Source organism: Cynocephalus volans, chromosome 10 (genome assembly GCF_027409185.1).
Source record: "Cynocephalus volans isolate mCynVol1 chromosome 10, mCynVol1.pri, whole genome shotgun sequence".
Taxonomy (NCBI): domain Eukaryota; kingdom Metazoa; phylum Chordata; class Mammalia; order Dermoptera; family Cynocephalidae; genus Cynocephalus; species Cynocephalus volans.
The window spans coordinates 46,425,308-46,450,918 of NC_084469.1; the positions used below are offsets into that span (position 1 = coordinate 46,425,308).

Consider the following 25,611-nt stretch of genomic DNA (forward strand, 5'->3'; position numbering starts at 1 on the left):
TCCAGAAGTTTTTGTTGTTGTCATCGATTCTTTTGGATTCTCTACATAAACAACTATGTCATCTGCAAACAAAAACAATTTTATTTCTTCTTTCCCAATGTGTAATATATACCTCTATTTCTTTTTCGTGCCTTATTGCATTAGCTAGGTCTTCCAGTATTATGTTGAAAAAGAGTGTGGTGAAAGGAAACATCCTTGCCTTGCTCCTTATCTTAGTGAGAATGCTTCTCATTTCTCATCATTAAGTATGATGTTAGCTGTATATTTGTTATAGACGTTTTTTATAAAGTTGAGAAAATTACCATCTATTCTTAGTTTGCTGAGAATTGGCATTTCTTTTTTCTTCTCTATTAGAATTTACATCTCTCTTTTTACATTCTTCATCTTTTCTTGCACATCATTAAATTTTGTCCTTACTCCTTAGTATATTAATCATAGTTGTTTTCAATTCTTGGTCTGATATTTCTGATGCTTGCTCTGTCATTTCAAGTTGGGCCTTTTGCTTTTTAGTATGCCTTGTAATTTCCTGTTGAAATAAAGACATGACGTACTGGGTAAAAGGAACTCTGATAAATAAACCTCTAGGATGTTGTAAGGTTTAGGGGGAGCAGAAGTGTTCCACAGCCCTAGGAGTAGGTCTCAGTGTTCTAATGAGCTTGTGTCCCTGGCTGCGGAATTCACAAGTGCTGCTCAGCTTTAACATCCTTAGGTCAGAGAGGATGGTTGGAGGGGGCTGGATTTAGGTATTACCCTTCTCCACGTGGAAGGATAGAGCAGGCTGGAGTGGGGTATTTCCCTTCCCTTAGGTCAGTTAGACTTTTTTTTTTTTTTTTGCCCATCACTTCCTTGCTTCTTCTCTTCTCCTAAATGTTTGTTCCTTATTCCCTTCACTTTCCTCCTGTTTTTATTATTATTATTATTATTATTGCCATATTCATTGTTACAAATCATACTTATTCTTTATGCCCCTTGTCCAATCTCTCCCTTTCCCCCTCCTCCTCTCCCAGGTCAGTTAGATTTTGATGAAACCCCAACGGATTAGGCTTTGTTAAAAGTTTCTCTTGAGGGCAGTCCTGTGAAAAAGAACAAAATGCTCTGGCATATTTCAAAATCACTACTTCTTCCTCTCCCTGTCCTAATCTTGGGAAGAATGTTCCTGGATTTTCACTTTGAGAACCTGGTAGAGCTATTCAAGCTCCCCAGAATTGTGGGCACCACCCCCCATGGCTGGAACACCCAAGTTTTAACTGTCGGACTTGTCCGCACGGAGCCTCAAGAACTTTGTTAGTTGCAGTTTAGGTTTTTCTGCCCAGGTGCCTGTCCTTACGCAGGTCTCTGCTCATGGGTTTCTGCTCCTGTAAGTTGTGATTCTTGTTACTGAGCTGTCTCTCCAGTGATCGGGGCATGGTTTGCTCTGTGACCTCACTGTCTAATGCACGGAAGAAGAGTTGTTGATTTTTCAATTTGTGTTGCTTTTTTACTTGTTCGGAGATGGTTACACCTGCAAAACTCCTTAAATGCTGCATGGAAATAGGACATAGCTGCTATGACTTTTAAGAGCACAATTAAGAATCCAAAGACCAGGATTTGCTCTGTGCTTCTGCCTGCGTTCAACTTGCCCTGAGTGGTGGGTGGTTAGCAATCTATGCTGATCCCAAGTGTGGAGGAAGAGAAAAGGGTATAGAAAGCTGGGGAAAGGGCACTTCTGTTATTAGCTCGATGTACTGCCCCACAGTTGGGATACGGGGAGCGTGTGTGTTGGTGGGGGCTGTGGGGGGATCTGAAGGGACCTAATGCCTGCAGTTCTGACCAGAGCCATCATGCGTTCTCACTAATGCTGTCGTGTCTGAACACTGTGCCCTGGTGTGGCCTCTCGTTGTCTTTTTCTCCTCTTGCCCTTAGCACAGCCCTCTCCCTTATTCTCCTGGCTGAGAACAATAAGTTGGAGGCAACGGCCCACCCTTCTCAGAGGGTTTCTGTGTTGCTGGGACCTGCGTGGACACACAGGCATCCAACTGGCGGGTGGCAGTGCCTTACGTCTGCGCTGTGTCGATGGACGGGCTGAGCAGTGTGAGCACGAGTCTCAGGAACACAATCCCCCAAATCGGACACTTGCCTTTATCAAGTGATTTAAAGATCCTCCTTTTCTCCCTGCCTCTTCTTTCATCAATTCTTTAATTTTTTTCTCAAACTACATCCTTCTGAATCTGGTATCTCATGAAATGAAATAATAAAACCTTATTATTAAAAATTAAAATAATACAGCATAAAAAGATGCTGCCCCCTCATATCCCATCTAACGTGTGACACCTATGAACTCTTGAAATTCAGATCCGAGGCCACTTGCTCAGGACCTTCCCCCACCCCTAGAGGGCGTCAAGTCCCTGGTCCATACCCTGATCGTGCTCCGAGCTCCCCCTGCAGAGCCCGCACAAACTGCTCCTGCACGTGGAGTGTGGCCATGCTTCCGTGTGCTCGCTGCCCCCTCACCCCCAACGCAAGTGAGCCCCATAGGGAGGGACTGCCTGTGACATTTGCTTCACTTCGGTGTCCCCAAACCCAGCACAGCACAGCCTCACGAGACATACCCAATTCATCCTGTGGAAGACGAAAATATATTTAAAAACAACATGGTTTCAAAACATTAATTATGGAACATTTAAAATGAAATATTGAATAAAAGAGATCATGGCTGTCAGGAACACTTTGTTATTAACTTATTCACAAGTAGAGATGATCGTGAACATTTGTGAAATTGAGTGTTTAAATTTCATCACCTTGGAACATATCTGTATCTACCTATACCTGTAATATAATTTCCCACTGCATTCATGCCATGTGAAGCCCAACACATGGGCACCCCCTGTAGGTGCTCCATTCAACAACCCAAGCTGAATACCAAGTCGACACCAGCACCTGCAACCAGCCATGGGAGGGAAGCCCACTAAAATGTGCAGAACAGTCAAACCTACAGAAGTTTCCAGCATGAACAGAAACCTCAAAGTGAAAATCACACACCTGAATCCACTTGGGAAATGTGAAGATTTTTTTCAAGTGCTAGGTTCAGGTAGTTCGTTTTGCAGTAATAGATGACCAGAGCAGTCTTTCCACTGCACTCCACAGTGGTTCCCCTGTCCCCTGTGTTCACAGGGTCTCTAGCCACAGTCTCTTGTCTCAGGGGTGCTGACGCACTGGTCTCTGCTAAGATACCCGCGTCTTCATCTTCTCCCAGAGACTGGCAGCTTTGGCTGGGGTCTGATGGCCCTTCATCCTGGAAGTCCCCCCTGACCACCTCACTCTCCTGCTCAGCACCAGATCCTTGAGGGTGGGGACTGACTCACCCGTGCTGGTGACAACTGGCACACAGTAGGTGCTGCTTAAATACTAGTTGTACCCAATCTAGGTCTCAACATGCAGAAGGGATTTAGCTTGGGAATCTCCCAAATCTTCTTCCTACCACGCTGGCTGTGTTTATTACAAAACCTAAAGAATTTCACTCCAGATGCCACATTTGTCATTTTAGGTCAAAATGCTTGAAATTTCAGCAACTGCTAGGGAAGGCCACAGGACACACCAGTACGGTGCGTGTTCCAATCCAGATGGATGTGAACAGAGACTGCTGGAGGCTCTGTGGGCTGAGATCCCAGTTGTCCACCTCATTTCCCCCTCAGGGACCATGGAGTCTATTCTCCGAACACATCCACCTGTTCTCTATGTTCTCTTGAGTGGGAACAGGGGACTCGTGAAACCACAGCTGATGGAACTACGTGCTCTTTTAGCCAGAACAATGTGGGAAGTTATTCTATTTGTTTAATAGGGACTAGTTGGCTGGGTCTGAATGGGGCCTCACTCTCATTTCTGATCCCCTCTCAGGTCTTCCACCTTTTGAGGCCAGAGCACCACTTATGAAGCCCGGCCTGAAACCGAGGAGTTTATCCCTCATCCTGTGGACCAAAGACCCAGCAGCCTTGGAAATCCACTAATGTCTTGTCCTGCCTGGACTGCACGATTGCCACAGGGTCTTCACCAGAACTTGGGAAGATGCTCCAAAAACTGGCTCTGAGACTTTTGTCCCATAACTTCAGTTGGTAAAATGAACACAATCTCTAAAGGTCTTTTCTAATTTGTATACCTGTTCACAGGAAATTTTTTATTAAAATAATTTTCTTTTCTCCTTATACCTTGTTTGTCAAATTCGGCTTCAATCAAGGATTGGGTCAGACACAGCCATTGTGTACCTGATGTAAGATCTGTGTATTTGTGATTAGAAAAGCCAGAGCTCACTCATCCTTTGCCTTTGTCACCACTGCGCATTCAGTTATGTCTACAGAGCCCAATCACATGTGCCACTCCACAAGAAGAGCGTTAAAAACAGAAAGTCCCGCCTCTACGTAATTTTTTTTGTAATCAAACAATCAATAAATGGTTTATGTTAATCAATAATGTAAATCTGTTTATAGAGGTAAATCATGTAGTGGTAACATTATACCAGTGTAAAAATGTCACAGAATTCAAATCAAAACTTGGATCTACAAGTGTTGTATCCCACAGCAGGAGCCAGGTGGTTTAAAGATAAAATTCCTCCTCTGGATACACTGTCCCCAGCAAGTCCTTCCTTGTCACCGTCCATCAGCTCACACGAGGGGGTAGCTGGCTAGTGAGGCGATTCCACAGTGGTTGTTCCGGTCCTTGGCCATTTTTATGTAGCCATTCATGCCCCATTTTTCACCCCAGCTGAAAGAAGAGCAGGTTTCCCATTTCATAGAAAGCAGAAAGCACACTGGTTTAGGAACGCCACCCCCTAACTCGAACAGTGTGCCACAGGACGCCACCGTGACACACAGGATCGGGGTCAGGCGTCCTCCTTCATTCCTTACAAACCGGTGAGTCTGAATCTGCACATAATTTCTATCCCTGACTCCAAAACCACCACCTTTCACAGCTGCAAAATCAGAGACAGAAGAAAGATAGGATGTCTTTCTAGCCACAGATGTTTTAGAATTAAGAAAATGTTCAGAACTTAGAAATTCAGTGGTACAAATACCATACTAATACCCCCAGCATGCGTGGGACAGTATCTTAATATTATAATCAAACATTAATATTTCTATGTTCAACCTGAGTGGGATAAACACTTCTGGGATTTCAGAAGTGTGCTTAAGGGTTTGTATTAAAATGCTGATTACAAACAAGATTTCCCTTTAGAATTTCAAGTATAAGTATGTTTGGTGATTTATACCTGTTCTTGACCAGCCAGTATTTATTGTTATCTGATTCTGCTCCTTCAAAGCCGTAGCCAACCACCAGAACGCCATGATCCACGTCATGGCTGCTGCAGTTTGGTTCAAAATAAATGCCTGGAAGAGTAAAATCAGTGCTGGGGTGAGAGCTCTAGGAGACACCTGACAGTAACCCACCCTGTCCCCCACTTAAGTAAGGGAGGCACCGCTAAATTCAGGGAAATGACATAAATTCCAGGTAAGATATACTGTTATTGAGGCATTCAACTAAAACCAGCAGAAATACCAATTAGCATAAACTTCTGTTTAAAAAAATGCCTAGAGGCATAAAAGACCACTCTTTGAAATCTTGTAATTTTACTCGTAACATGTCAATGTACAAGAATAGCACAAAATGCTAAAATGTCTGATTCAAGAGACTCTTGCCAAATTTAATTACAGAAGTAAAAGATTTTGGAAAAATTTTAAAGATCCAACAATTGGAGGAAATTTAAGTACGTTAGGCTATACAATAAATTATGCAGCTATTTTTTTAAAAATATGAAATACATTCATAGGGATATGCTTAAAGTAATGTCAAATGGAAACTTCAGGTACAGATATTTCACGAACAGCAGGACGACTATATGAAATCCGTGCACCCAAATATTGACATTGGATTTTACATACCAAAACCTATCATGCTGGTATGTCATGATTATTTTACAATTTTTCTGCATCAATTTCTATGAAAAAAGAAATGCTGACCTTCTTTGTAGAACTGGAAGGAGTCACGGCTCATGTCAATGCCAACAGAGACGGGCCCCACGGCTGCCACGGCCTTCATAAGGGCCTCTTCCTGCACTGGGACGTCTACAAAGCCAGTGACACTAGCAGCAGAATACTTGGGATTATACTTACAAGATCCAACCTTTTAAAGGCAAAAGGGGACAGAGAATTGATTACTGCCACCCACCTCCTAAAGAATGCGATTTAGAACCACAATACTTAGAAGTTCGCAGCTTAGGATTTCCAAGTCAACCCTGTTATAAATTGTCCCAGGAAATAAAATGCTGTTAGTTGATTCAAAACTGAAAATTAAAAGAAAGCCAAAAACTGAAAATTAACTCATGTCTCTTCAATGAGCCCCCTAGGTCTACCTGTCCAAAGATATTTTTCAAAATGGAGGAATCTGTATTTTATGTAGAATGGTTTCTATATTCTCCATGTTACCTAGAAACAGGAACAGCTATTTGATAACCGTCTGATCAGAGACTGCACAGAGGCTAGTAATTTGTAATGACAGTAACCACAGTAGATGGACAGAGATTCTACCATCTAAAACGTGAATTCTGAAAAAGGTGTCTGTTCTGTCTCAAAGTGCTCCACAGTCCAGGAACAGAGCTGGACTGATAAGATAAGCTACATTTACCTCTGCTTCGTATGGGTAGGACTCCTCTGTGACCAGGCCTCCGTTGTCCTTGACGTACTGGAAGGCATTATCCATCAGGCCACCACTGCAGCCAAAATTGCCGTGAGGCTCAGAACAGTCCAGCAGGTTCTGCTCACTCAGGGAGACGAGTTTGCCAGTTTTCCGGAACATCTGTCCTTCAAGAGCTCCAGTCGCACTAAAAGCCCAACAACTATTACACTGACCCTGAAAAGGGGACAGAAAGGCTGTCGTCCACAGAACACATGGTGAGACATTGACAACAGCTCAAATACCTGAATCGTCCTGAGAAAACAGTGAACTGCAGGTCACTCTGCAGTCTGCGAGAGCAGCAAGGCCACTTCCTCCCTGGCTTTCCTGTGGGGAATGCAAGGTCTGTATCTGACGCTGTCATACCTGGTTCTTCACGGGGGTCACAGCACCTTTCTCTCTCCAATCCACAGATGCGGGGACCTCAAGAAAGACAGGTTCAGGGAACACTTTCCCCTTCTTATGTTTCTTGTTTTGAAAGCCATTCATCACCTGCCTGAATTCTTCATGGGTCTTCAAGGGGAAGTAAAAAAATGTTGAAAAGCAAGAGATGATGTTGGTAAAGAACTGAGGAGAGGAAGCACGGGGTAAGCAATCCACGCGCACTCACCATGTCACCAAAGGCGTTCATGGCCATTGTGAAGCCATATTTCCCTTGGCTGTATTCCCGATTGTGCAGTTCAATCTTTTTCATGTTCCCCTCCCACATTTCTCTTCTCTGTGTTTCATCACCCTAGAAGCAAACACATAACTGACCGTCTTTATTTCTACCTAGAACCAAACCCAGGCTCACCAAGTGGATTTGCAGAGAGAGATGGGAGGGAAACCACAGTCAGGGATGGCTTTATACTGGCGGGAGATGCTCTCCAAGCTCCGACACGATGGGGGTGTGAGCTTACATTGTGCTGTTAATGGGCGTCTAGAGCTGGCCTCTGGAAGCCGCCTTCTGATGATAAAATCCCAAATACAAAATCCTTTTCCTCTGGGTCCCACTGGACAGTTTCAGATGTTACCAACCAGTTCATATGTTTTGCCGTGTTCTGCCTTCCACTGGTTCCACTGTGCACCTAAACTGTGATCAGCTGTTGGAGCTGCTGAGGCTGTTCCCAAGCAAATCATGGCAAGGAAGACTGGAGGATTCATGTTTCAAACACCTACGAAGATAAAACAATGAGTATCTGAGTAAACAAATTCTTCTAGAAAGCCACCTTACTACCCCCTGAGAAGTTAAGGCCACCATGGTGAGATGAAAATCTTTAAATTATTCTCCCAAGTATTTTCCCCAAGGACTGTGGAAGAGGCTCAGGATATGGTTGGAGGACAAGGGGAGGTATTTGATGGAGCCACCGAAGTGAAAAGCAGCCCGTGCAGAGCTCCAGGATTCGGCACAGGGTTGCAATGACGATTTAGGTTATGAGACGGTGTGAAGGTACCTCCTGGGTCAGAAGCTTAAGGCAACAGCTAGGAAGCGAGGAATTGGTTGGACCAGGTGTTGTACCAGTGGTGCTGAGGTCACCCAAGAAAAGTTCACTAATGAGGACGTGTGATCCCAAGTGGGGGCAAAGGGATCCCCAAGAGCTGGGAGGGCATCACACTTTCTTGGCCAACATACAGAAGGAGATGAGATAAGTCTTCCAACCTCCCCTTCTTGAGTGAAATCTTTCAGGAATGCGCCACCAGGAGAAAGTGGGGAAAAAAGCATCCACCGCTCCTGCCACCCCACACTCGGGACTGTGCCTCCACCAGCCCCTCTCACGACTCCAAACAGGGGACGGGGTCACCTGCCCGCGCCGCTGGAAGCCAGAGCCCCCAGTGCCAGCGTCTGGCCCGGGCGGGCAGCTCAGGGGCTCTGGGCTCTGGTCCCGGCTGAGCCACGCACGGAGCGATCGGGGGCGCGCCGCCCGTGTCCCCCCGCCTGTCCCCGCCGCCCGTGTCCCCCCGCCTGTCCCCGCCGCCCGTGTCCCCCGCCTGTCCCCGCCGCCCGTGTCCCCCCGCCTGTCCCCGTCCCCCGCCACCCGTCCCCCGCCGCCGCGCACGTCCCGAGGATGTTACAGAGGCGCAGGCAGGACAGGCACGCGGCCGGCGGGCGGGATCCGGCTGCCCCTTCCGTCCCGGCCACGGTCGGAGATGGCCCGAGGCTGACGGACCCGCGCCACCCGGGACCCCCTGGTCTCGGTGCCTCCCCGAGTCCCCACCTCAAGGCCGGCAGAGCTCAGGGACGGGCAGTCCCTCCCGGGGGTCGCGCCCGTGTCCCCGCGCGGTCCCCTCCTCCTGGGCCAGCCCCGGGGCGCTCACCCGCGGCCGCAGCTGCAGAAGCCGCCGAGCCCCGCGGGTCCCCGGTCTGGGCCGGCGGCGCCCGAGTCCGGCTTTAAGGCCCCGGTGTGCGGCCGCCCCGCCCCACGCCCGCCGCAGCTTGTCCTCAGTGGGTGCCCTGGACTTAGAGTCTAGCTGTCCTTGGGACCCCGGCTACAGGTGTGAGTTAAGGACGATGAACCGAGGTGGGGACTGCGAGGGGCCTGGGGGGCCCGTGGGGGGACATAAGAAGAAGAATCACAAACCCCCAGAGCGGAGGCGGTGACTTAGCAGAAGTTCCAAGCTTTATACTGACAAGATTTCCCTGGTTTTGGCTTTTGATATCATATAGGGAACTGGGGATGCTAGGTAAAATGGTTGTATTTCTTTTTTTGTGGCTGGAAATTTCTTAAAAGAATGTTTTATGTGTTTCTTGAGGATGGGTGAATAATTGAATCTCCCTTTTTTAATAGCTGAGGTTGTCACTGAAGCGCCGTCACCCCATTTAGGCTTAAGGACCACCATGAATCGGTCCTAGGTAAGGTGCGGGGCTTTGTCTCTCAGAACCGATCCGGGAAGAAAACACCAGGAGGCCCAGGGTCCTGGAGCTGGGGGCAGGCAGGAGGGGAGGCCCAGGGTCCTGGAGCTGGGCAGGCAGGTGGGGAGGCCCGGGGTCCTGGAGCTGGGGGCAGGCAGGAGGGGAGGCCCAGGGTCCTGGAGCTGGGGGCAGGCAGGTGGGGAGGCCCAGGGTCCTGGAGCTGGGGGCAGGTGGGGAGGCCCGGGGTCCTGGAGCTGGGGGCAGGCAGGTGGGGAGGCGCAGGGTCCTGGAGCTGGGGGCAGGCAGGTGGGGAGGCCCAGGGTCCTGGAGCTGGGCAGGCAGGTGGGGAGGCCCAGGGTCCTGGAGCTGGGGGCAGGCAGGTGGGGAGGCTCAGGATCCTGGAGCTGGGGGCAGGCAGGTGGGGAGGCCCAGCCTGGACGCACAGGTTACCTCCCACGTGGTGGCAAGGATTCTTTGCTTGGCCAAACTTGAGTCAGACTTTTGAGTCTTCTGCTAGGCCCATCTGTGCATTTCCTTGTAAAATCCGGTTTTGGCAAAGAACTCTGCTAATTCAGTTTCACAAGAACCCCTCATCCTGAATATCTGATCATCCCCAATATCTGACCAGGTTCCTCATCCGCCACCACCCCCCAGGTGATGTCCAATCACTCTGGCCTGTCTTCAGCAAGAATCCTGTTAGGTTGGTTTAGCCAGAATCTCCCCTTACCTCTGACATTTCCTCTTAGTAATTTTCCACCCACTGACCCTGTCTCTCCCTCCTCCGCCCCCATAAACTCGCACTTGCCCATGCTGTATTAAGAGTAGAGCCCATCTCTCCCATCACTGAAAGGCCCTGTTGCAGAGGTCCCTATATCTCAATGGCCCTGAATAAAGTCATTCTTACCGTGCCTTAAGAAGAGTCACCGAGTGGCTTTTCCTTTGACAGTGGCTCACCTGTCTTTTCCTCCTTTCAGCGTGACTCCTGGTGAGCCAGCATCAGCACTGACATGGAGAGCCAGGCCCGGGGAGCTGTGGGCTTTACCTCACTATGGCTCAGTGCTCAGTTCTCCTGGTTCCTTGGAGCTCCCAGATTTGAGTTTGCCAAGCAGGTGATGAAGGCTGCTGGAGGGACAGAGGTGAAGGCCCAAAAGCTCAGCTTCCTTTTCTAAGCCCTGCTGGCCTGACATGCATTTAAGGTTTTTCTTGACTTTAGGAAGGAACTTGACAGCACCCTTGATTCTGTATCCCCCACTGCCACGAACACCCTCACCTGTAAAACGGGCATAAAGCGCACCATCTCTAGGGCAGTGGTTCCCAAAGTGGGGTCCCGGCCAGTAGCATCTGCATCCCTCGGGGACTAGTTAGAAATGCAGATTCTGGGACCCCTTCTCAGTCCCACCGAATCAAAACTCAGAGGATGGGGTCCAGCAACCTGAAGTTCTCACGAGCCCTCTAGGTGATTCTGATGCACGCTGAAGTCTGAGAACCACCACCAGGGGTGCGGTGAAGATTACGCGAGGAGCACGTGTAACACGCTCAGAACAGTGCTGGCACCTCCGAGTTATTTATTCTTTGTCTCACCATCATCATCACCATCATCCCAGAGATCTTTTCTAATAATGCTTAATTTCCAAGAGTACCAGCTCCTCAAAATGGAGAAGCCTGTCCTCTGGAGCAACCCCCGTGAAACAAAAGGTCTTCTCTGTCTTTACCACTAACCATAATGACACAATGATGGATTTTTACGTTTGTGTTTCTTTTTTATATACCACCTATAGCATTATTTTCCTTGAGATATACTTCACATAACACAAGTGCACTATCTTAAAGTGAACATTTCAGAGGTTTTTAGTATATCCACAATGTTATACATCCATTACTACTATCTAATTCCACATTTCCATCACCCCAAAATAAACCGTGTATTTATTAGTCACAGTTAAGCCAAAATCCTGACATTCATTCTCGTACTCTACTTTCTATCATAAAGGATCTGTCTATTCTGGACATATCATATACATGGATTCATAAAATGTGTGATCTTCTGCGTCTGGCTGCTTTCACTTAGTGTGCTTTCATGTTTCACTCACATTTTAGCATGTAGAAGTACTTTATTCCTCTTATGGATCTATTTTATGAATATACCATTCCATTCCAGTACATATTCCATTGTAGGAATATTTATCCACTCATCAAATGATAGACCTTGGTTGCCTCCACTTTTTTGGCTATTATGAATCATGCTTCTAGGAACCTTTGTGTACAAATTTTTCCATGACTGTGTGTTTTTATTTCTCTGGGGTGTATACATATAAGGGGAATTGCTACGTATAACTTTTGAGGAATGACCAGACTGTTTTCCACGGTGGCTACCCTGTTTTACTTTCTGACACTTAATGAAAGGAAAGAAAATTTTAAACTCGTCTAAACTTGTCATTCTAATTTTTTTTCTTTCGGATTATAGAAATAACAGAAATTATTTTTGCTTATTCTTCCTCATATTTATTGTTTTGATTGAGGTAGATAACAGAGTTGACAACCAAGAATGTTTTGCCAGAAATACTGAACTCCGATAACCAAAATTACAGAGTATACTAAAGCTTTTGAAATCCTTCTACATTTTAACGGGGTCTGCATTAAAGAGTCAGTGGCAAAATGACAAACAGAAACTACAATTTTCAGTATTTCTTGACCCAATTTACTATGCAATTGGAATGTAGGGAACTACAGCTTCGTTCTGAGTAGGTATAAATTTGGGGCAAATGATGCACAGTCTTTAAGCTTTGGTTTCATACACCATAAAACGTGGATAAGGCCAGCAACCTCACACAGTTGTGTTAAAAATCAAATTAGATAACACGAGTGGTGATATAAACAGACATATTCAGAATTTCTTTCTTGAAGAAGTGACATTCAATCCAAAGACACACTAATACCACAGCAAAATCTGTTGGCATTGAGAAACGGTGGACTGATCGCGTTTATTGCTCTGACCGTTCCTACCCACCTGGGATCCTCCTGTAGTGCATTAGAGAAGGGTTTAACTCGACTCAGGGAACAGCCTTCAATAACCACAAAGCTGTGGGAGCTGGTCCCTCCTGTCCAGGGTGGTCTTCTGCCAGTTTTCTTCCATTTTCCAACCTTATTGTCATAGGAAGCTCTCCCCTCCAGGGGTTCTATGTGGGCCTATGAATGGATCTGAGTCCTCTGAGAAGGTGACAGCATTATCAAGATGCTTCCAGCTTCACTTGGGGAAAGGTGGTAGGTGTGAGGTGCAGGGTCTCGAGCAGTTCTTGCTTGATTCTCTCGGTGCTGGCCTGAGGGACCAGGCCTGAGTCCAGGGTAACATGAGTGACCAGGCCTTGTCCTTACCTCCAGCCCTTCAGCCAGATCTGTGGGACTGGTACTGGCTCCACTTCTTCCCTTGCAAGTGGTCTCCACTCTGTCCTCCTAGGGAGAAGGTCTATAATGTTGGGGTGGGAAGGGCAGGGTGCTTGGGGTAATGGTAGCACCGTGGCTGGATTCGGGAAGTGACGTTTTTCCATTCATTCATTCTGAAACTCCTTCTTCTTCTTCTTTTTTTTTTTTTAAGATGACCGGTCAGGGGATCTCAACCCTTGACTTGGCGTTGTCAGCACCACGCTCACCCAGTGAGCCAACCGGCCATCCCTATACGGGATCCGAACCCGTGGCCTTGGTGTTATCAGCACCACACTCTACCAAGTGAGCCGCGGGTGTGCCCCTGAAACTCCTTCTTGAGTCCCTTTTATGTCAGGCCCTGTGCTGAGCAATCAGTGGTGACCCCGCCCTGCTGCACTCCCTGTGCTGGGGGAGCGGACAGTCACGGGGAGCTGTAGGCAGCAATCAGTGTCCCCTTTGAATAACACACAGACTTTCTCTTCCTTTCTTCCCCACTGACCTAATGACCTGGGCAGTTTTCTCATTTGTGGGTCCCCGAGTGGTGAAGTTTCCATGTCGCCATCCCATCCCCCTGATGGAGGGAATCTCAGAGAGTACAACTGCTTCCTCTTCTCCAGATCTCATCAGGAGAAAGAGAAAAGTCCTGAACGACATTACATAAACGTCAACGTTACCCATTGTCTAAGTGACATTCTGGCCAAGGCTACTTGGTGCTCTTCATCATGAATGGATTGTACCTGGACGAGTCAGGCGTTTTTATCCTCTGTCACACGGCTCTGTTCTAGCTCACCCTAACGTCACCTGGTGTCTGGTCTCAGTTTTCAAGGAGTCGTATCACTGCATTGTGGAACAGCAGGCTCCGCATAGTGAGTCCTGGAGGTGATCTCCAGGACAAGGACCGATGTTCCCACTCAGGGAGGGCAGGTAACGGTGGAAATGGTGCAGCCACTGGAGGCCTGCAGCCTTGGAAGTTTCAACCCAAACACCATCTCCACCTTAGAGTTCTTCCTCAGGGAACAAAATGTCTATTCTAACAGAATGGCTACAGAATTTGTCCCCTGTCCACCAGCAAAGGTGGTCGCAAAATGTCTAGGATCATAAGCGGCATCAAATCATACAAACTCTTTTGTTTTAGATCCAATATTAAACCATGGGTGTCTTTCCTTGTCCGTACATGTAGAGCATTCCATTGTGAGACCACACCATAATTCACTCCACAATCTCTTTCCTCCTGTAGATGGACACTTCAATTTACAAACTATACTGTAATGAATATTTTTGCACATGTATCTTTATAAATATGTGCAAATATTACTATAAAATTAACTCCTAGAAAGGTAACTGCTTGCTGAAAAAAGTTACTCCAATGTGTGATCCTACCTGCAGTGAATGAGCACGTGCATTTCCTCACAATTTATAAACTACCTCATTTTGTAGGCAACATGTGATCTAGTTTGTTGCACTCATTTCTATATCTTTTTGGAGATTGTTCTAATTTCAACATTATTATTATAAAGTCAAAGTATTATTATGTTCACCATCATCTTTATCACCATCATGATCATTACTATAAACAACTGGTATTAACTATAGTTCTTTGTATTGGGAACCCATGTGCCAGGTACTGTACTTGCAGACCTGGTTTAATTTAGTTCACTACTCACAACAGTTATATAAAGTAAGAATTACTTATTAATTTTTAGCTCCCACGAATAAGTGAGAACATGTGGTATTTCGCTTTCTGTGCCTGACTTGTTTCACTAATATAATTTTCTCTAAGTCCATCCATGTTGTTGCTGAGGTAGTATTTCATTCTTTTTTATAGCAGAGTAGTATTCCATTGTGTAGATGTACCACAGTTTCCTTATCCACTCATCAGATGATGGACATTTGGACTGGTTCCAGCTCTTGGCTATTGTATATAGAGCTGCAATAAACATTGGAGAACAGGTACACCTTCAGCAATAAACACACACAAAAAATAAAGGGCGCGGATAGGGGGAAGAAGACAGAATAATCACAAAAATTCCTTGAACTATTTAAGTCAAGTGCACAGATACGATGTGGGGGGTGGAGAGGAATGGGCAGAGGGGCATGAAAATCAAGCACAATGTATTTTGAGAAGTAAAATAAAATAAAATAAAATTTAAAAAATAAAATAAATCTTATTTTTTAAAAAAAAGTAAGAATTACTAATCCATTGCATAATTGAAAACAAAATGTAAGCTACTTGTCTACCTGTGGGCAATTAATTTGAAGACTTTCTGATCTTCCAATATAAAAATGTAAAGAGAAATATCTTCCTTATCTACTATATCATGGTGTGTCAAAAATAGAAGTTGCTATATACCTGCAAGAGTATTCTATGGTGCCTGTGAACTGTTCATGTGGTGACATAGCACGTTTACAGTCTAAATGTGTTGGAAAAGATGGCAGAGGAGAAAGAAGACTGAAAAGACAGAAAGTCTGGGTGCAGGGTCTCAGGAAAAACACACCTTGTTCTGTAAACAGTGATCGGCCGCCCATTAAAGGCACAGGATCTGCTTACAAACCGGGATGACCTCGTGGAAATCTTGCAGAAAGCTTGGGAGCGCTTCTCAGACAGCTGTTTACCCTTCAAGCAGGCACAAGGGGGTTTGTTCGGTTTTTCTTTCTATCCAGCCTCTATCTGGTACAAGACGGAATAGACTGGGACAGAAAGCAGCAAGACACTCTTTGAAATTAGAATGGTGACAAGGGAAGAAAATGGTCTTGGTTCAACCCAATGCCCACCGAGAATCTCTTTTATTAAGGACGATGAACCTGGAAACAATTGCATAATAGTCTTACCAGGATAATTTCAAGTATGTTTTTGTTCCAGAATGTCTTTACGGGACTCCACAAAACTCTTATCTCCTAACATTCAGAATCTTCCCTGAAATCTGCAAATTCCCCAAATCTTTAGAGACCTGACGGTCACTCACTGGTCGGTAGTATTTCAAAAAGATTTTGCTCCTTCATTGAAAAAGTGTGGAAAGTTGCTGGGTTTTACAGAAAACGGTGAGTCATTTAGAGTTCAGGATGCAAGTTTGGGGCACTAAATTCCTTTTCAATTAGGGGTAGCAGGCAAGAGATGAAGTATTTTGAACTGAACACCTAAGGAATTTAAAATAAATGTCCATTTGAGCAGCTAAGAAAGTTAAAGGTGGTTGATGCCTGAAAGTCTTCACCTCGAATCAACTTTCACCGAGATATTTACGTTAAGCGAAGATGGTTGTCTATGGCATATTGCTTGCTGGTGTTTCCACACCTGCTTTAAAATAGCTGGAGCACACGGTGCAGGCTGGCGGGTGACTTCTCCCCCTATCACATTTGCCCAGTTGCTGGTTTTGAGTTGTTGTCAACTACAGGAGTACATTAAATACTGTGGTTCAAGGAAGTGAAACACTAGCAGAACCTAAAAAGGTTAACCAAGTCAGGAGGGGGACGTGAACTCTTATTTCAACTCCGAAAGGAACACGGTTTCCCGTTTAGACATTTTCCTTGGGCCGTTCTGCTACGAGCTTCCTGCAGGATTGCAGCCTCCAGATGACAGCACGTCAGGCTTTGTTCCACCTGTCGTCGGCTGCCAAAAAGCATCAGGACAGCATGTCTGATGCAGCTCCAAGGACAATCGAAGGACTGGAACCATTGCGTGAGATTTTGGATTCTTCATCACGAAAATTTTAAAGTTTACACTTGATTATTTTATACAATATCCATTACACAACTTCCGAGCCACACCCACAAGATTCGTTAATAGAAGAGAAAGTCGTTTCCTGGCAATTTAGCAGGACGTGGAAGGAGCACTCACGACGACCACTTATGTCACTGCTGCAGGCGCCCCTTGTCCGACCCCGATGAGACGCAGTGGCCACTGGCCTCCGAACCATCTCCAACAGCGTCGAGCCACTCGGTTCTCCAGGGTCCTCGCTGGGCTCATTTTCCTCTCACCCCATTTCCTCATCCCCAACCTCAGCCCCTTCGCTGATCTGAGCCCTCACGGCTGGTCCCATCTCCTCTGCTCCCGGCCACCAGCAATGCTGGGCTGCAGGTGCCCTGCACAGGCCACGTGGGCTTCCTCTGAGGAGCTGTCCCGGGCCTCTGGGCCTTTGCCCATGCTGTTCCTTCCACCTGGAATGTTCTTCCTTCCCTTCCCACCTCCTCAAATATCTGGTGGAATCCTTTTCCTTCCTCCAGCCACACATCAAATTCCTGGAACTGGATTTCCCCTTGCACTCCCACGGCCCCTGGAACCTGATGCTGTCAGAGTGGCTGTCACCATGTTTCCACTGTTCTGGCAATCTTTGCCAGGCTGGGCTGCTCACAGTCATGCTCGTGTCTAAAACGCCATGGAATCCACTAGCCCAGTGACTGTGGGCAGCAAAGCCAAACAATGACTGCCAGTCGCCTTCGATGTGAACATTCTTCTGATTTGCCAAGTACATGGATGGATAAAGTTGTCCTCGCTCTGGTTATTTTACAAATAAGAAAATGAGGTTGAATTATTCACATTTATGTCAACATTTTTTTCTGTATTTTTTAAACCCCAAAATAATTTCAGATAATTCAGCCAGCGCAGGCATGAAGTCTTCATCTACACCATGTAGAAAGAAAGAATTTCATGGACAAATTACCAGGGCACCTCTGGCCTCTAACTGGCAGAAACTATTCTGCTATCTTGTCAAGGCACAGCTGCTGGAATGAATGGATTCCAGCTGTTTCTTCCACCCTTGCAGCTCTCTGCTCAAGAGTCAGAATCACAGAAGAAAATGTCTGCCAGCGTCTCATGCCTTCTCTAGGGGAGGGCAAGGTGCTTTGATTATAGCCCTACCAAGATTGCATACAACGAAAAGATGCGGGTTCCCAAAAAGAACCCAGGCGCTGCTCGGGAGACAAGAGGAAATGGACGCCAGGTGACTAAAATGAGCTGTTGTTCAGTCTCCGCCTTTAGCTTCCCACCATACAGATAAGCTTTTTAAAAAATTGTTTCTCTCGAGATCATTGTACAGTCACCTGCAGTTGGAAGAAACGGTACAGAGAAAGCCCATGTACCTTTCACCCAGTGTCCGCCATGGCATTCAGACTTCACCATGCTTATGTGCACGCATTTGTACGTGTATTTAGTTCCATGCAATTTAATCCCACGTGTAGGTCTGTCTAACCACCACCACGTGAAACACAAAACAATTTCATCGCCACAATGATCCTTCTTGTTTCCTTTTCATGACCAAACCCACCTCCCTCCCACACTTCTCCCCTCCCTGGTCCCCCTCTTAAACTCTGGCTGCTACTAATCTCTTTGCCATTTCTATGATTTCGTCATCCCCCAAATTTTGTTCAAATGGAATCATACAGTATTGATCCTTTTGGAATTTCTCTTTCACTCAGCAGAATTCCCTTAGGTTCTACCCGAGATGTGACGTGTGTTAGTAACTCGCTCCTCCTTATTGCTGAGTAGTGTTGTGTGTTGTGGACGCACCTGTTTAGCCGTTCACCTGTTGAAGGGCCTTTGGGTTGTTTCCAGTTTACGACTATCTGAATAAAGCCGCTCTGAACATTTGTGTGTGTCATCACATGTGAATATAAGTTTCTATTTCTGTGGCACAAATGCCCAAGGGTTGGATTGCTGGGCTGTATGGTAATTGCATGTTTAACTTCTATGAGAAGCTGCAGGAGCTGCTCTGCACAGTGGCTGTGCAATTTTGCATTTCCCCCAGCAGGGGAGGAGCGGTCTAGTTTCTCCACATGCTCACCAGCATTTGGTGCTGTCACTGTTTTTTATTTCAGCCATTCTGATAGGTGTGTGTGACGTATCCTTGTGGCTTCAATTTGCATTTCCCTCTCACGTGCTTACGTGCCATCTGCATCCCCCCCTCGGTGAAGGTAAGAAGTTTCTGAGCACTTCCTCCTCCACACAGGAGGCGTGTGTGTCAGAGCCGACTCAGCGTAAAGCGCCATGGCTGCTGTCATTGCCAGTGCTCCCTCGATGGCTCCACAGGCACGTGACCCGATAATGGCTCCTCTGTGCTGTGTGCCCCTCAGTACTGATGTCCAACAGCGCTCTCTGATAGAGAAACGTAGCAAAGAGCGACTTCCTTCTCTCTGAACGTTCTCTCTCAACACAATCTCTGTGGCTACTTTTATGAGCCTCTCAGTGCGAGCGTGGACTGTGGTTGTGTCTGCTGCAGGGATCCTCTCTCTGGGCCCTCTGAAGCATTAGGGTCTGGTTTGCATTAGACACAGGACACACAGAGGTTGCATGGGAATGCATTAGAACATACACCTTGCTGCTTTACCAGCAAGCCACCTTCTTCTGTGTGAAGCGACAATAATGCTTTAGGGCCTTCATGCCAACATTTAAAAAATTTTTCTAATGGAAAATGCGCCAAGGCCCTGGAGCCAATGGATGGCTGCTCCAATGGAACCTGATGTTCCGATTTCATTGTCTCCACCCACATGCTTCACCCATTCTTTGTTTGATTTTTGGCTCATGCAAATCATCAACAGACCCTCTGTGTTGTCTCAGCATGTGTGACCACATTCTGTAGTAACACTTAAATCTCTTTCTTCATTTACATACACAATTGTAAGTGGACGTGACGATATGCTAAGTGAGAAATTTCTTGTTTTCCCTCAGCTTGAACTAAGTTCACAGCTGGAGTTTAGATAACCTCTAGTTATGAGGCCATTGCCTTTGTTCCGGGCTTGTAATGTCAGCAAAACTTGAACATCCCAAACCCCTGCCCTCGTGACTATGGCTGTGTAACAAAACACCCCAGAACTCTGCACCTTAAAACAATAATTCTTTACTGTTTCTCACTGCAGGGGACTTCTCCTGGTGGCCTTGGACCAATCCAGATCTCACCCCTTTTTTCACTATAGTTCCAAGAATAACTGTAAAATATGCTGTGAACATAACATCCTGAGGCAGGGAAAGACTGACCAGAACAGCCCAGGCTCTGTCCTAGTCCCCTCACCCCGAAGCAGGATGTCCCTCCACACCTTACCACAGTGATTTCCATCACTCCTGTGTATAAAACCCAGGGCATCGCGCTTTTCAGGGTTCCTCAGCTGTGGTACAAGTGGGTCACATGCACTTGAGACTCTGTCTTCCCTGGGTAGCTTTCTTGAGCCTTGGGGGACCAGCTTCCAAAGAATTCTAGACTCTAGACCTCGCTGCCAATCTGTAAGTATGACCCACTTTATATGGCTTGTTGTGTATGAGTGTATTCTGTGTCACCAACCTCAAACAAGCACACAGCACACAAACTAAAAAGTGGAAATACACCTTGTACTCCTAACTTGATAAATAGTAACTCTGCCCTGTGGGAGGATGGTCCAGTCCCCTGTCCCTTAACATGGAACTATGACAAGTCAGACCTCGTTGCTCATGCGTTCTGCTGGGGGCCACTCGTCACTCTGAGACAAGCAGGTGCGGGCTGACTGCGGGGCCTTCCCACCTGCATCTGCACCTCCGGTCCTCACCCGAACGCTCTCATTTATGCTCCCTTGTGTTTCAGACGTCCTGTCCTGAGTGGTTAAGCAAAATGTTTATGAATCTTTCTAGAAACTCACCCAAAATCCATGGTTACACTAAATTCTACCCTGCTAAAAACATCTTCAGAAATTCAGACTGGTCACTCCCTTCCTGAATGTCTTTCAAATGCCCCAAGTGACCCTGGTGTTCCATAGACAGTGCCTTACACAGCAAGGTGCTGCTGGGAGATGGGAACCAGCTGACTTTCCCTGGAATCTGACTGTCGGAACTGTTTACAATGCTGGGTCGCATTTGAGAAGCAGCTCGTATTTAGCATTCAGAAAAAGTTCACAGATTCAAGAAACCACGGGGAATGTGCTCAGGAGAAAGAGAAGAGGCAGAGATTGAGACACCTGGTCACTGTGGCAGGTGCGTCCTGGGGCAACATTCGCTGGAGGGACAGAGGGGCACATGTGAGAGGTGGCAGGAGGGAAAAGCAGTGCAGATGCAAGGAGCTTTGTTCAAACACCCTTCCTAAACTTCAGAGAAAGGGCAAAAATCCAAGAAAAAAAGAGGTGAGATAAGACTAGTTGCTGAGGCTGCCACAAACTCAGAAACCACGTTATGTCGATGAAAAAAATCAGGCCCCCGCAAAAGTGATGTTGGCTTCCTGACAGGAGAAGCACAGCCGTCAAATTTTTAAGGGACTCTGATATTGGGAGAGTAAGTGTTCCATTTGAAGCTAAATTTAGCTTTTCCCCTCCTGAAAAATGTTTTGTTTGTGATTTCTACTTGATTCAAGGTTTTCAGCAATGTAACAATTTCAGCTGGTTTAGCTAGCATGCAAGACATTTAAAAAAAAGAATAAAAAGAAATCCTATGAAAGTCTCGACATGAAATGTGTCTGCCATGCAGCAAGGGAGCCCGCGTCTGCACTGGGAAGCTGCAGTCACCTCATATCCTAGGGGTCATCAGGCCACCAGCCCTGATACTTCAATGAGTTATGAAACAAAACGATGACCTGCGTTCCACCACTATGCCTTCATTTTTTAGGGCTTGACGAGAGATAGTATTTATTCATTTAACTAATATTTATTTAAGACCTACTTTTGTCAGGTGAGGGGTGAGCACAGTTTTTGACAAGCAAAGACAGAGAAAAACCAAGTAACAAATACATAGTAGTTAAGGCTGCAGATTTGAGGATTAAATAGTTCTGGGTTCAAATTTTGTTTTGGCTTCTTAACAACTGTGTAGCCTTGGGCAAGACACTTCAACTTGTACATCCTCAACATCCCCACCTGTAAAAGGAGAGTTACAAGTATCTACACCTGTGGGATTGTGAGGATGAAAAGGGATCAGTGAGGTAGTGCTTAGCGTACGATCCCAGCACAGAGCTGCTTTCATTTCTCTTGCAGATGTTTTCTAATGTGACAGGCCTTATATCATCGGAACACTCTTGTTGGGATCAGAATTACATGTCACTTGAGAATATATCACTGACGACTTTAGGTAGGATTGTCAGAAAACACATAAAAGTAACAGGCATGTGACAAGCCCTTGAGGTCTAGGGAAGGTCAGGCACCTGAGGTCACAGAATACAGCAGAGATGGACAGATTAGGGACACCAGGCCACACACGCCGACCTGTAGCAGTTTCATCGCGTTGCCTGTGGTGGGCTCTGTCCCACGGTTCATGCAGGGCTAAAGAACTCCTGTGCCCGAAGCAGCTTCCAGCATCACTGCTTTCTCCCCCAGCTCCCTTTGGTTGCTGAGCCCCCAAACACATGTGATGCACTGAAGGAGGGTCACTGCGGGCAGCAGCTCCGAGCAGAACACAACCATGTGGCCAGCGATCCACCCGAGGGCCTCGTGTGCTTCTCTTGCATACTCTCAGCAAAATAAGAAGAAACTTGAAAGTGACCTTCTTGACCTCTAGCAAGAAAGATCTACCTTCCTAACTTGTAGTAACACTCGCCACTCACCGTGTTTGCTCCGGCTAACTGCACTGGGAGCAGACACGAGGCAACATTCTCCCTGCGATTTCAGTAATTGAAGGACAGCCTTGGAGCAGTGCTTGGCACAGGGAGTTCCCACTTCCGCACGGGGAGCTGCAGAGTTGGCTGGACTCCTCGGGGCCATGGGCCACTGGCCGTGATATTTCAACAAACTGTGAAGCAAAACTGTGACCTGCCATTTCACCACTGTGCCTTCATTCCTTAGGTTATGAAGGGAGAATATCTATTTCATCAACCAATATTTATTTAGGACATGTTTTTGTCAGGTGAGAGGTGGGCACAATGGTTGACAGGCAACAACAGACAATAGTCAAGTAAATAGCAATCATGGTCACTGACTTTAGAATTAAACAGATCTGGGTGGAATTTTTGTTTCTGGTTCTTTACAGCATGTTACCTTGGGCAAGAGGCTCAAACTTGCAGAGCGTCACCTGTGAAACAGGAATTAAAAACGCCTGCCTCTGTGAGTGTTGGCAGGATTAGAGGGGTAAGTTACGTAGTGCTTAGCGTAGAGTCTCCAGAGCAGAGCCTTCTGTTATTCTCCTTAAATGTGTTCTGGAACGTAAGAGTTGTCCTATGTCCTTGAAACACCCTTCTCAGGGGCTTACTTTAAGATCCATCACTGAAAACTTCAGACAAGATTGTCAGAAAACACAGACAAATAATAGGACACATGGGGAGGGTCAGGGACCTGAGGTAATAAGATGTAGCAGAGATGGATGGACAAGGGACACGGGGCCATGAACACTGCCCTGGAGCCATGTCAACAGGTCGCCTCCAGGGGGTGCTGTTCTGTGCTGACGCCGGACTCACGAGCTCCTGTGCTCCGGAGCTTCTCAGCCAAACCAGCTTCCAGCATCGCTGCTTCTCCCCTGATCTTCCTCAGTGATTGAGCCACCAGATATGTGTGATGTGCTCAGATAGGTCAGATGGTACTTAACATCAACTGATTTTTAACAGTCTCATTTAAGATTAGAATTTTAACAACGAAAACCAGAAAAGAAAAAAGAATCATTGTTCAGCATTAGATTCCCAAATAGAATTTCTGAGTCCACAATTTTCTTGAAGGCAGCTCTGAAGAGAAAAAGGTTTTCTAAACTGCAGGATCTGAAAACCACTGGGTGAGGCTAGAAATCAATGTCATCCAGGAATGAAGTATCCGTGGCCTAGTGGAGTTGGAGGAAAAAGAGAGGAGTCGTCCCCAAGACGGGGAGGGGCAGGGGTTTGTGCAGGAGGCTGAGGGCTGGGGGTCACTTGCACTCATGCCTTGGGGGGCCGGGCTCAGGACGGTTGGGCTCTGGAAGATTGTCATGCACAAGTCTGGCGTGGAGGCTGGGGAGGCAGGTCGGATGTCTTGGGACGACCGAAGGCAGCAACAGACTGCTCAGCAGGCTCGGGACCCTGCACACCCTGGGGAGGAGGGGTGGCCGTCTGAAGGGTGAAAGAGCCCAGAGCCTTCACGGATGGGATCCAGCCAGATTTACTCTACGAAGAATACAGGACAGTTCTGGAGACTAAGTGGTGGACTAATTAGGCCCAAAGGCAGGGTCACAGCAGTGGGTGAATCCGAATGTGTTCACAAGGACAATGACTGGCAGACCCAGAAAAGAAAATGCCAGGTTTTGTGTAATGAGGATGTTCACACTCACCAGCGGGGAGCCCAGCCCGGGTCACGCTTGCGGCTGATGAGCTGCTTTCCCACACCCCGTCCTCCTGCCCCCGAGTTCACCACACTCCTGTTGCAAAGGGGATCTGTTCTTGGTTGACACCTCAGGATTCGCGCAGTGCAGTGTTCAGTGAAGTCAGAGGGATCTCAACAGTTGGGCTGCAAGTCCCATCCAGCCTGTGCCACATAGCGTATTGGGAAAGGCCAGGGCTTAGGCCAACAAGCACCTCTTCAGAGGCTGCACAGGGTGGCAGTCACGGCCCCGAGGGTGCAGGGCTTGGTAAGCTGGGTGCAGGCTGAGATTCCAGCCCTGCCGGCCGTCCCTCCAGGCACCTTTGTGCCCTCTACAAAGATCGCAGGGGCCGCACAGGTAATGTGCTGCTGCACGCAGGAGACGCAGAGCGCCCTGCCCTGCCTGCTCAGAGCTCACCATCAAGGACAAGCTGGGCAGACAGGAAGTCCAGGCTGGTTTGCACACTTTCGCTCTACTGCCAGGTACCTGGATGTGCCCTTACCATGCTCACGGTCCCCATGCTGTCCCCACTGCCCTCCTAAGAGTTCACAGCACCAGCGTTCCCAACTTTTCCTTGTACTCTTGCCGAGAGGTGGCAGGAGTTTCCTTTACTCACCTGCTCACTGGGAACCAAAGTTCATCTTTTTATTGTGGTAAAATAGCTGTAACACAAAATTTACCATCTTAACCATATTCGAGTGCAGCGTTCAGAGGCATTAAGTACATTCACACGGTTGTGCCCCTCACCACCCTCCACCTCAGAACTGCTCATCTTCCCAAACCGAAGCGCTGAACCCACTGAACCCCAGCAATCCATTCCCCTCTCTCCCAGCCCCTTAATTTTAAATAAAATGAGGATAATATTACAGAAAAAATCTGCTCATTTCTTGTTGACTTATAGGCGGCCTTCCCTTTGAGGGGCTGTGATTGGTGACAGCATTTGGTCGTTGTTGCTGAATCCACGAGAATGAAGGCTGTTGACCAGAAAAGCAAGTCTTTGTGGCCAGAGAATCCCTCACCACACACACACACACGTGCGCGCGCGCACACACACACACATGCACATGCACACAAACTTACACACACGTACGCACTCTCAGACACTGCACGGTGCACACACGCACACACACACGCACACGCACATGCACACAAACTTACACACACGTACGCACTCTCAGACACTGCACGGTGCACACACGCACACACACACGCACACGCACATGCACACAAACTTACACACACGTACGCACTCTCAGACACTGCACGGTGCACACACGCACACACACACGCACACGCACACACACATGCACACGCACATGCACACAAACTTACACACACATACACACTCTCAGACACTGCACGGTGCACACATGCACATGCGCACACGTACGCACACTCACACACCTGCACGCTGTGAGATAAAGGTTGCAGGAGGCCATCGTTTTGGACTAAGCTCCTGCACTAGGCCCCA

General features: G+C 47.1%; 1 protein-coding gene across 2 annotated transcripts; it reads right to left on the minus strand.

Moving 5' to 3' along the window:
• Positions 1 to 4,634: 4,634 nt before the first annotated feature.
• Positions 4,635 to 7,842, minus strand: LOC134388180 (procathepsin L-like). Of its 2 annotated transcripts, XM_063111027.1 has the most exons (7): positions 7,717 to 7,842; positions 7,310 to 7,432; positions 7,066 to 7,212; positions 6,652 to 6,876; positions 5,988 to 6,150; positions 5,240 to 5,357; positions 4,635 to 4,734 (listed from the first exon to the last, which is right to left on the minus strand). In XM_063111027.1, the coding sequence occupies exons 1-7, from the start codon at positions 7,840 to 7,842 to the stop codon at positions 4,635 to 4,637; spliced, it is 1,002 nt and encodes a 333-aa protein (XP_062967097.1). The 2 variants fall into 2 exon arrangements, with proteins under 2 accessions (XP_062967097.1, XP_062967098.1); XM_063111028.1 differs by lacking the exon at positions 5,240 to 5,357 and having other exon boundaries at positions 4,712 to 4,734.
• Between the last annotated feature and the right edge of the window lie 17,769 nt (positions 7,843 to 25,611).

Coding starts and splice junctions, on each gene's coding strand:
- LOC134388180 (XM_063111027.1), bottom strand. CDS start 7,842: ATGAATCCTCCAGTCTTCCTTGCCATGATTTGCTTGGGAACAGCCTCA. Junction 7,433..7,716: donor ACGGCAAAACATATGAACTG/GTTGGTAACATC, acceptor GTTTGCTTCTAG/GGTGATGAAACACAGAGAAG. Junction 5,358..5,987: donor CTTCCAGTTCTACAAAGAAG/GTCAGCATTTCT, acceptor TTACTCTTCCAG/GCATTTATTTTGAACCAAAC.